General features: G+C 34.0%; 1 protein-coding gene across 1 annotated transcript; it reads right to left on the bottom strand.

Moving 5' to 3' along the window:
• Window positions 1–4917: 4917 nt before the first annotated feature.
• On the bottom strand, window positions 4918–6177 carry LOC123318997. The gene is made up of 2 exons (XM_044905789.1): window positions 5603–6177; window positions 4918–5256 (listed from the first exon to the last, which is right to left on the bottom strand). The coding sequence occupies exons 1-2, from the start codon at window positions 6114–6116 to the stop codon at window positions 5249–5251; spliced, it is 522 nt and encodes a 173-aa protein (XP_044761724.1). The 5' UTR covers window positions 6117–6177; the 3' UTR covers window positions 4918–5248.
• Between the last annotated feature and the right edge of the window lie 6853 nt (window positions 6178–13030).

A 13030-nucleotide genomic window follows, 5' to 3' on the forward strand; every position in this document is an offset into this window, starting at 1 on the left:
CGCGCGTCGAGTAGTTATTGAATGAATTATTCTAAATCATCAACAAATGTCCTCCTGCAGATACAAAGCTTCAACACATATTTTCAAAACCATTGTAGAGGTTCAAAACTTGCATCCAATTTCTTCACAAATAATTCAACTGAATCAGAAACATAAAACATGTACCTAATAAATGAGAAAAAAACGTAAGTCTCTAAGCTTCCAAGAACTTATACCGAAGTTCTCCGCTAATTCAGTCCATGCACCTGATTTCACCCTTTTAGATTTCAATTTCCCGCTTATATCGTCAATGATATTTGACATTGCCCGATCCAAAGTTTGACATTGCAATATCTGTTAAGACCAAAAACGTAATATTTAGCTCAAAGATTATAGAGTAGAAAGATGGGAAACGAGGAGACTAAAGCGATGTGAGCACCATCTGTATGTCAAGCGTGTTTTAAAGAGGCTAGGAATGGTTAAAATATTAATTCGAGGGCCATTTATACAAATAAATGGAATTATGTAAGATTTCAGATCCCCATTTTGATCAAAGAGGTTTTGAATGTTTTGATTCTCGTACCGCTTTTTGTTTATCTTTCTCGTTTTGGTTGCTGATTATTGAATTTTTTTGTCTTATTTCTTGGTGAATACACCAAAATATTGTTCAAAAATTATTGAATAGTGAAGAACTGTGGATCAAATAATAAAATTGATTTTCCGAGATTAAGTTTTTCACTCAACTAGGGAAAATGGAAGCGTAAGTATTAAAACTCGTAACATGTAAATAGGTCATTCATTTGTTTTATGTTGTTTCTGTGAGGGTGGATACTCTTAAAACTGATGAGACGGTTTTTAACAAAGTTTATTTAAAGATATATTAACACACTGGTGAATAATACAAAATGGCTGATGGTCGCTTGAAACTATTAATAGTGAGAGTAGCCTTTATCTATTCGCATTCCCGACAGAACTGGCTTCTGCACCATTAATAGCACGTGTACCTAACTCAGTTGCGCTTGCGCATTAGGCCGAACATAATATTAGTTGTCAGCAGGTTGTTTTATAGAAGTGGACTGGTCCCAAATCAACTTTGGCCAGCAGTTCTTACTTCAACACCCCCTCCCAAACTGAGGACTTGACAACTAATCAACAGAAAACTGAAAGTTCCATTTAACTGACTTCGATAAACTAAGAAATATAGAATATATATAAAGTGTACAATAGATAGTATTTTATTAGAATTTATATAAATCAAGCCTTAAACCTACAACAGGATTGTCAGTGAAACCATACAGAGCTGTTGCTGTGAGACAATGGAATAGGGTTCCTTATAGCGAACCAACTGTCCTTAATATTTGGTATGGTATCAATACATTGTGTCCAGGGACCGGAGACCCTTCCCACAAGTGATATTATACCATCATATCAACTGAAACTGATCAACAGATACATATGCCATAATGCATGCATATCACATAGTAGATCAACATATAAATGACATGACTGATCACATACATAGTATGTTCCATCATATCGGACTAACATGATTAATTCATTACACACATATGTGGTCAGAATTTTGGATTTCGCATCTATCATTTCCAGGGACCGGAGACCCTTCCAAATCAAGACACTAGTATTCGTAAGAGTATGTATCCAGGGACCGGAGACCCTTCCTACATGTCTCAAATGAACACTTCAACATGTATATTCATCAAAGTATATCTCCAGGGACCGAAGACCCTTCCAATATAACTCGAACAAATATACAACAAATTTTGAGTATTATCAGATTATGTTTCCAGGAACGAAGAACCTTTCCACAATATACAGATAAAACACTCAACAGACATATTACCAAAGTACCTAAGGGATCGAAGATCCTTTCAAGATACTAAGATAAACAACAGAATTCATTATCAGAGTATGTTTGAGATCGAAGATCATTTATAACACTACTCAGATAAGGTATACATAATGACTGAAAAGAAAAAATTAATATTACTTATGAAATGTTTGATCAAACAGAGCATGTGTTGAGTTTGTCGTTGACTTTTCTCATTTTCTTCCTATAATATTGAATCATTATGACTTATTACTTGGTTATCATCTTATGCTTGGATTGGATATTTTCATGCAAATCAAACCTCATAGAATACAAGGTGATCACGAAACTTAGTGAGCTTTGCTGCATTCAATGGTTTTGTTAGAATGTCAGCAATCTGATCATTGGTATTGATCTTCACCATATTAATTTTCTTATCTCTTACGTGTTGACGAATCAATAAATATTTACGTTCCACATACTTCAAGCGGCTTTTACTTGTGCTAGCCAGACAGTTACGTCTTGCTGCTTCATTGTCTTCATATATATTAACTGGAAATGCTCTGAGACCCACAGTCTCTTCTAATAATTGTGCTAAAAATAGAATTTCATTAGTAGCATGAGTAAGTGCAATAAATTCCGCTTCTGCTGAACTTTGTGCTATTGTTGATTGAAGTTTTGAGCACCATACAACAGGATTACCAAATGCAAAAATCACAAAGCCTGTGGTCGACTTTTGACCACACCTATCACCTGAAAAATCTGCATCACAATAACATGACAAAATTGGAAATCCTACTGTGAATTTTAGACCTAACTGACTTGTACCTTTCAAATATCTGAAAACTCTTTTGACTAACGTCCAATGATACTGCTGTGGATTAGCTTGGAATCTAGCCAAATAACCTACGGCAAAGGATATATCAGGTCTTGTGAACATACTTAAATACAGTAGGGAACCTATAGCTTTCTTATACGGAAAATCTGCTTCATTCGTTACTTCCGGAACTTTATGATTTCCTTGAGGAACTAAAGGAGTGTCAACTGAATTTGAGTTTTCCATTCGAAATTCTTTCAACATTTCATTAACAAACTGTGTTTGATGAAGAAACAACTGATTTTCTGATCTAGTGATTTCCAAACCAAGAAATTTTGTAGGAAAGCCAAATTGTTTTACCTTAAAACGTGACTTCAACATATTCACATTTTCCTGAATAAGGTTTCTACAACTACCTGTAATTAATAGATCATCAACATATACTAAAATCAAAATGATATTACTATCTTCCTTTTTCTTATATAAACATGGTTCTCGTAAATTTGATTCAAAACCAGAATCCTTCAGAAAATTATCAAGTGTCATAAACCAACATTTCGGTGCTATAGATAATCCATAAAGAGCTTTTCGTAACTTCAATATTACCTTTGATTTATCAAGATTGATTCCTTCAGGAACACTTACATATTTTGGTCGATCAATTTCACCATGAAGAAATGCTGTTTTGACATCCAACTGTTCAACATGCCAATTCCTAGAAACTGATAATGCAAATAATAATTTAACAACTGATAGAGCTGGTGTAGGAGATGCAGTTTCCTCAGGAGTATACTTTTCAGTATCTTTGCATCCTACAACAACTAAACGAGCCTTACACACACCATTGTCCTTAACTGTAAATACCCATTTCAACGGAATACTTTTCATACCTTGTTTTCTTTCCACAATTTCCCAAACTTCATGTTGGTTTATAGCTTCAAGTTCGGACTGAATGGCAGTAATCCATTTACTACTTTCTGAACATGTCATTGCTTCCAGATATGTTTGAGGTGTTTTACTTGTCTGATAGATTTTTGTATCATATACAAAACCAAATGGATTCAAAATTGTGGCATTAACTGAAATTTGCGGCATATCAAGTCCACTGGTTTCATTGCCATCAAAATCATCTAGCTGGGATATTTCTTCATATTCTATCTCATTATTTATCTGAGAGCTAACTGAAACATTTTCTAACATATTTGTAGCACTTATTTTATCAACAGAATTGTTGGAGCTACTCTGTACTGGACTTGTAGTTCTTGCAGAATCAGAGTTTTGTTCAACTGATTTCATTTCAACAGGATTGTTTGCAACTGATACAACAGAATTGCCAGTAGGTGGCACAACAGATATGTCCGTAATGGACGCAACAGAATTGCCTACAGAGGGCGTAACAGAAACGTTCTCACTGGACTCAACAGATTCAGACGAAACTGTTAATTCATCACTTGGGACTGATAACTTTGATTCATATGACTTGTAGGTCAACTCTTCATTTATTAGAACATTACAAGATGTAATAGTTTTACAGGTTTTAGGATCATACAACAAATAGCCAGTATCGGTATATCCTATTAAATACATTGTGCTGGATCTTGCATTCAACTTTTTACCTTTTGGAACATTTTCATTTCTAACTTCTGTCTGTGAACCGAAAATTCTTATATTTTGCAGATCGGCTTGTTTTCCATAGAGTTTTTCATATGGAGTCAAAAAGTCTAATGATGAATGAGGCGTACGATTGTATAGATAGCAAGCAGTCGAAAATGCAAAACCCCAGAAAGTATTTGGAAAGCCTGATTCAAATAACAAGGCTCTAGCCCTTTCTTGGAGTGTTCTATTGAACCTTTCAGCAGTTCCATTATGCTCATGTTGATAAGGTTCTGCTAACTGAATTTGAATACCAAACTGATCGAGAACTTGTTGACAAGATTCGCTGATGAACTCTGTTCCATTATCACAACGTAATTTTCTGAATTGACCAGGACTAGGAAATAATGACTGAAGATAGTTCAAAGCAGACTTCAAAAACTTGAAAGTTTCAGACTTTTGTTTCATCAGGAAAATTTGTGCGTATCTTGAATAATCATCTAGAACAATTAAAATATACTTTTTCTTAGTGTAATGTGTTGGCGGATTGACAGTTAATAGATCTGAATGAAGAATTTCACAAGCTCTAGTGGCTCGATCTCTTTCTTTTGCACATGTTTTTCTGGTCATTTTTGCTTTAGAACAAATTGTACAATTACCAGTACTGAGATTATACGTGAGTTCTTTAACTCCCTGAACAACATTAGGTAATTTTCCTAAGTAAGAAGATGATATATGACCCATTCTACGATGCCACATACTACCTTCCTGAGCCAACATTTTTAACTGATTACGAGTAAATCTTTTACGTAATTTTCGTGTTTCCCTTCTACTATTATTGACTTTCCTATTGGGTTTGATAACTGAGAGTTTCATTTTAAAACTAGAATTATCTTTCGAACTTAACTGTTTATTTATACTCTCTACTTTATTTACATTAATTTTGTTGATACTACTTGTATCACCAGGATTGACTCTTGCTGAGATTCGATAAACGCCATCCGATACAAAGAGCAGGGAGATCTTTCTTCTTAATTTTCTAGATAAAATAAATCCATTATTAGCATTTAGCACAAGACTTGTCCCAAACTGAATATTAAATGCACGGACACTGAGAATATTATCCCTTACTTCGGGGACATACTGAACATTAGCTAGATGTACAATGTGCGAACTTTTTCCAAACTGTACTAGTAATGGAAGTGTTCCCTGACCCATTGACATAGTGCTTTCAGTTTCCGATGCCAAAACAACAGATATCGGCTCTTTATAAGCCTGATAGTTCAACAAAATATTCTGTACATTCACTACATGGTGAGATGCACCAGAATCAACTAGAAATGTTGCAAACATACTGAACTTATTCAAATCGAACAATGACTTACTAGATTTTTGATCTTTCAGTTTCCTACAGTCCTTCTTTTCGTGTCCCTTCTTATGGCAATAAAAGCAGAATCTCTCTGTGTTCACACATGTGTTTGACTTGTGGAACATCAAACCACATTTTCTGCAACTTGCATCGCGCTTTTCAGCTGGTGTCATTTTCTTTATTTTCTCCAACTGATCCAGTGTGTAAGGACTCTTTTCTACCCTTTTCTCTTTAAAATAAGGAGACCTCTTTGCTGGATACTTCTCCTTTTTTGAACCATCCCTGTTTGTTCGATCAGACCTATGCTCTAAACAAAAATCACAACAATTATTATCATCTCTCTTACCACATTTGATGCAGAGCACTGAAACTGAATTAGGATTAGCAAAAGTACATTCCCCAATGGGATCGTCAATACAAAAAGAGCATACAGTATACACTTCATTGATCTCAGTATTGAGATTCTCACCCGTAATACCAAAACACTCGGAACAAATATCCAAACTATCATTTGATTCATTCTTATACATACTGTTTTCTGCTTCCTTAAAATATTGGCTATTCGCCACCTCCAGAAAGGCATTCTTTACGAACTCGTACGTCCTCGTTTCCTCTGGTAGTGTAGCCATTGTGGTGAAAAACGCCAAGAAACCATTAGCATCCTTGATTTTATGTAGAAAATATCCCACTATGATCTTCGGGTCCAACGGAAAGCCCAGTTCCTTGAATTCTTGAACTCCTTTTTCGAATTGTGATACGAAGTTCACCGGGTTCATCTTCGGGTAAAATGTAATTTTTCCAAAATTGTCCAAAACTTCCACCATTTTTTGGACATCATTTTTGCCGAACATTTGAATAAGTTTTTTGAAGGCTTCAGCTGCCGATTCTTCATTTTCTATTATAGCTCTGGGAGCGTGCTGCAAAGATGCTTCCAAGTATTGTAGTACTTGAGCGTTGTACATGTTTTTCTCTTCTACGCTCATGTTACACTCTGGTCCACCCATGTTGTGCAGTAAAAATTGGGATCTTCCTAGGGCCCTAATGTCACGCTCGACTCTTTGTTTCCATGAGCGGAAATTGGAATGACCCCTCAGCTTGTCGCTGTTCTCAAATTGAGGTATTATGAAGGTGGGTATATTGACCTTCTCCACAGATTGTTCTGATACTGTGCTTCCTGTTGACGTTGCCGGAGGATTCAAGTTGTTTATTTGCTCTGCCAACATCTTCACGAAATTGGTGTTCGTGAGCATTGCAAAAATATTTTCTGGTACTCCCATCGTTGACCTTTCGCTTGCATCGGATTGGTCCATCTCGATCATCTCTTCTTGATTGAACATGCTTGTTGTTGAACACGTGGTCGTCTAGTCTTCTGTTTAACACGTGGTCCTCTAGTCTTCTGTTTAACACGTGGTCTTCTGTTTGTTAATTAATACGAACGCACATACACACAAGCGCTGCTACCATGTGAGGGTGGATACTCTTAAAACTGATGAGACGGTTTTTAACAAAGTTTATTTAAAGATATATTAACACACTGGTGAATAATACAAAATGGCTGATGGTCGCTTGAAACTATTAATAGTGAGAGTAGCCTTTATCTATTCGCATTCCCGACAGAACTGGCTTCTGCACCATTAATAGCACGTGTACCTAACTTAGTTGCGCTTGCGCATTAGGCCGAACATAATATTAGTTGTCAGCAGGTTGTTTTATAGAAGTGGACTGGTCCCAAATCAACTTTGGCCAGCAGTTCTTACTTCAACAGTTTCATGAAGCCTACTGTGAGTGTTTAGTTCATTCAGTAATCAATTTGTATATTGTGTCATAAAGAGACCATATCATAAGGAAATCTCAAAAAAAGCACCAAGAAACTATGGACAGACATACAGGTCTTGTATATTTCTGTAAGGTTTTTTTTTGAGTGTGGTTCTGAAAATTCTATAAATAATACCTACACTCGTACCTACATATGTGAAGAAATAACATGCACCTTCGATGCATCGTAAAGCAGATCACCATGTACTTCTGTGTCCAAGTCAAGGCTTTATTTATTGTCCATAATTTCAATTTTTGTAGATTTTTTTACAAATTGCAAATAAATATATAGCACATCCAACAGCGTTTTTCATTGATATCAATTGATTCCAAACAATTTTCAGATGAAAACTAACATCCTGATGACAAAATAAATCCATACTTTTGTTTTATTCTTGTTGTTTTTGATGATTGTTTTCTGATCTGAAGCGCCCCTCAATTATAAAACAGAAAACTGATATTAAAAAGTTTTTCTGTATTCACAGTGCGTTTTCAGCGCCATTCTCATTATAAAGAGTGTTTTCACTCACCAAAATGTAGTCGGTTTTTAGTACTAGAGATATGGGGGCGTTTCCTTTTGGAGATGATTCAACTACTTTTGTGAGAATAGTATTGAGTACTTGGTGATGAAGGAATAATTAAATCTCTTTATATCCTTGCGTATTGAATTGGGTTGAATACTCAAAGCTTATACCTACACATACTCATACACATACTCCCCTGGGGAGTACCTATAAAGTCACTGTACCTACACAGTGCAGCTAACGCCAGCTACCCAATGGATTTTTAACTATCGAACTCCGAATTCTACACGTAAGGGTAACTGTAAAAATCTGTTGAATGTAGTTTCAACTATTGGTACAGATGAAGCTGCTGGATTAACAAGGTTCTTAATAATAAGTTTCAAACCGTATTCAATACTCTTCATTTCTGATAGAACTCAATCGGAGAGATCGTAAATGATCACGAATGCCCAAAAAACATACGTATTATGTAGCATATGATGATATACGAAGAAAAAGTATTTCACATTCTGAATAAATAATAGTCATATTCTATCGAATTCATTTGGATCATATATCACATACCCTTTGAAATTCTCGACACAGTGAAAAGCTCGAAAATCCAAATATTATCACCAAAATTAAAGCTCACAAACATAATCTATCTGATTTTATCCAGAGTTAACATCGATAACCATTTCCTTTTCATCTTATTCTAAACAGAAAATACTTACTATTACTATCTGCAACATATTTTTATATAGGGTGTCTCGTATAAGATGTGACACATTTTAATGTGAGATAGAGAACACCCAGAAGATGGCGAAAAACCTCCATATGTAGTATTTAGGAGTTCTAGATTCTGTTTCACTTTTCAAATTTGAATGGAAATTAAAACCACTCTCTCTTCTGAACGGAATCACCGATTTCTCCGAAATTTGGAATGGGGTTCCATGAGGTTCCAGAAAACTGCAATCAAATATCATTCGATTTGCAGGATCGTATCACATAAATTTGAACAATTCTTAAAAGTTCGCGGTATCACCCTGATTCACAATGAGCTTCGTGATTTTTTCGGTAACTGCTTAAAATGTAAGATTCATTCGTTCAATTCGACCCATAATAATGGATGCGGCACCATCCAGGTTGACAAGGACTGATTTTTTTTTGATAGTGACAATTATTTTTTCTCTCGTGTCAATATTTAACATCCTATAGTCCTTTTAAGAATGATTGACATCTCGGGTGGCTATGGAAAATCGAATTTAAGTTGGTAACAGCTCATAAGTTGAGATTATGTTTTGCGGAATTCAGGTTGGTATTGTGAATAAACAGTGATCTATAGTCCTATTATGTGTTAATCTATGCACTGACCGATGATAATTTGAATTTTGTACTGCTATTTATGTTCTTAATTTAATCGTACAAATTGGAAACATGAGTGTTTCAATTTTGAATGCTGATTAATATGCTCTGAAGTCAAATATTTCTTCTTTACAAATACTTGTCTAGGTTATATTTGTATATTCCTGTTCTGTGAGTGGAACTACAGAAACTATTGAAGATATTTTGTGATCAGATATTGAGCTGCGTCTGGATTTTCAAGACCTACTGGGATGTCAATCATTCTTGAATGGACTATATTCATCTCATAACGAAGTGAATTTTGAATCTTTATGAATTAAACCAAATTGAATATACATAATTGAATGTTAATTTCAGTTTTCATTCGATCGTATACATCAGTTTTCTGAAGAGTAACTTATGGATGGGTCTCATTGTCCGTTCGAAATGAAGGCCTCTATCTGAATACATTTATCAGTTCTTTTAGGCCATCATTTCGAACAGTTTCATTTTACCTATTTCTTATTCATCACTTCATAGTTTATTCTTGCTAATCAAGTGAAATGAATAATTGTTACGCTTCAGAAATCTGATGTATTCGATGAAATGAAAATTGAAATTAACATTCAATGATGTATATTCAATTTATTAAATTCATAAATATTCAAAATACATTCGTTATGAGTATATTATGTTATGTATATGTTCTGAAGAATTTTTCATACAGACATTCTTTTTATCTTATATATAATTATGTAATCGCACCCCATATTAATTCAATGTAACTTATCCAGATTAATCATAAGCTTTGTATATGACTATGTTGCAGCCTGCAAAGTCAGCAGTGAACACCTGCAGTGCTAAGTCACATCCTATAGATAAGATATTTGTATAAAAGCATCTTCTTCCTTGCCTTCAGTGAAGAAATAGATCTAGAGCCTTAGTCGATAGTCATAGTTTACACAGAATATTCAAATATTCTCTATTGTAAATAAAGTGTTTTTTAAAAACCAAGTCTTCATCCCAAAATTCATAATTGGCGACGAGGTGATGGGATTGTGCCAGGTCTGAAGAAGAAGTGAATAGTGCCAGTCAAGTGTACCAGCTCCAGATCAGATACCTGTTGGTTTCAACCATCAAGCACACCCTGAAGAACCAGTGGAAGAAGACCAGAGAGTCCGATTGACGGAGTAGCGACCTCAACGACTTCAAGACTATCGGTGAGCATTTCCTATTTCTCCCCAGTTACCCTAATCTGGTAAAAAATTAGTAAACTTGTATAGTTTTTTCTAGGTTTCTTTAAAAAACCGATTTTCAAAAGTTTTTCCTAGGTTTCTTTAACAAAAACCGATCACTAAAGAGTTTTTCCTAGGTTTCTTTATTAAGAAAAAACCGATTACTATTTTAATATTGATAATTTATATTGATACCGTGATTACCTGATAATATTTTTATATTTCACGATTACGTCGATAAAACATTTTTCGGGTCGTAAAAAGAAAATAAATAAGATGGCACAAGAGAGAATAGATTTGTCACTAGCTGAAACATTTGGTATGCTCTTGCCTAAATTTTCTGGTATTGAAAATGAACTTCATTCTTTTATTAAGAGTTCCGAACAATATCTATTGATGTTTGCGGATGATAATCAAATAGTAAAGAATTATTATTATGCTGTCGTTAAATCAAAACTGACTGATAGAGCCCTAGCTGAGGTTTCTACATCTGATGTTCCTGATAATTGGGGATTATTGAAGAACTTTTTATATAGCAAATTCGGTGATAATATTAATTTAGATGTTTTGATTCATAACCTACAATTTTTGACTAAAAAACCTCATGAAGATTTATTAGCTTTCATTGATAAAATTATTGCAATGAAAATCAGAATAAATTACAGAATTGATGCCGATTTAATGCCTGATCCAGAGAAACAAATTTATAAATCTAATATTCATAAAATTTGTAAAACCGTGTTGATTTCGAATGCCCCCGTAAAATTGAGAACCTATTTAATTACCAATAATGCACTTTTTTTCGACGAAACGGTCAATGCCGTGAAGGATTATCTGTGCAATATGGCACAATATGAATTATTAGATAAGAGCCGTCGCACCAAGAATATGCAAACGTCGAATAAAGTATTTAATTATCAATCGACGTACCGATATAATTATTCGTTCAATCATCAGCCGAGAAATAATGTTAATAGATTTTATAATAATAATCAGCATAATTTTCCATCTCAGCCGATTCAGATTCAACAGCGGCCAGTGAAAACTCATTATCCTTCATATCGTGAAACTTTCGAAAGATCAAATCCACAACGAAATCAAAATATTAATGTTTTCAAGCCTAACCCTAATTATAGAAATAATAGTCCGCCTGAAAAAATGTCTATACAGACTAGAAACTACCCGCAGAAACGAGCAAATTATTCCACGCAATATAATGTTAATCCACAAAGAAACTTCTATAATAATCGCAATGAAAATCATCCAAATGCGAATAATCATCGTAATGAAAATATTCCGAATTTTACATTCGAAGAATTGACTCACGCTGAAGAAGAAAAACGAAAAGAGAATTTTTATAGTCAAGCAAAAACTTCTACGTCAAAGATGCAACCCAATCAAAATTTTCGTCGATCAGCCGAAAAACTCGCGTTGACTCAAACCAAACGTTAGAATATCATAATCAATTACCTTATGTAGAATTTGAATATCCTAAGTGTAAATTATTAATTGATAGTGGATGTTCAGTTTGTCTAATTGATTCAAAATTCGCTTATAATAATTTTAAAGAAAATATTTTTAGAGAAGATACTACCCTTACTGCATGTTTCAGATCTCAAACGTCAAATGAAAAAGTTTTATTGGCTTTATTTTCCGAATTAAAAATGAACGATTTTCATCCCTTTGTTCTTTACAAATTTCATAAAAATTATGATGGTATAATAGGAGCAGATTTTCTCAATAAATACGATTTGAGAATTGATTTCAAAAATATGGTTTTAGAAAATGATTTTTGTCAAATCCCTTTTAAATATCAACAAGTTTGTCAAAATCCAACAAGAATTCCTATAGATTTGAGTCACTTAGAACCCAAAATAAAAAGTCAACTTATCAAAATCTTTCAAACTAATAATAAAGTCCTCCAATTGCCGGGTCAACCATTGAATTTTTCAAGTAAAATAAAACACAGAATTAGAACGATCGATGAAAATCCAGTTCACTGTAAAATTTATCGTTATCCAGAGATTCATCGTGAAGAGGTGAAAAACCAAATTGAAGATTTATTGGAAAAGAAAATAATCAGACCGAGTATATCCCCTTGGTCATTTCCCGTAGTAATTGTTCCTAAAAAACAGGATTTATCCGGAAAAACTAAATGGCGTATGGCCATAGATTATAGAAAATTAAATGAAAAAACTATTGATGATAAGTACCCATTACCACAAATCGACTCTATCTTAGACAAACTCGGTAACAAAAAATATTTCACAACCTTAGATTTAGCATCCGGATTTCATCAAATAGAGTTGGATGAAAATTCGATTGAAAAAACTGCTTTTACTGTCGAAAACGGACATTATGAGTTTTTAAGAATGCCTTTCGGACTTAAGAATGCGCCAGCAACTTTTCAGAGATTAATGAACGAAGTTTTGAAAAATTTTATTGGAAAAATATGCTATATTTATATGAATGATATAATAATATTTTCAAAAAATATTGAACAGCATTTAGCTGATATCCATAATATTTTAGAAACACATGCATCAG

Source organism: Coccinella septempunctata, chromosome 8, assembly GCF_907165205.1.
Source record: "Coccinella septempunctata chromosome 8, icCocSept1.1, whole genome shotgun sequence".
Taxonomy (NCBI): domain Eukaryota; kingdom Metazoa; phylum Arthropoda; class Insecta; order Coleoptera; family Coccinellidae; genus Coccinella; species Coccinella septempunctata.

Excerpts from the sequence above, each read along its gene's own strand:
- LOC123318997 (XM_044905789.1), bottom strand. The coding sequence starts at position 6,116 with ATGTATAAGAATGAATCAAATGATAGTTTGGATATTTGTTCCGAGTGT.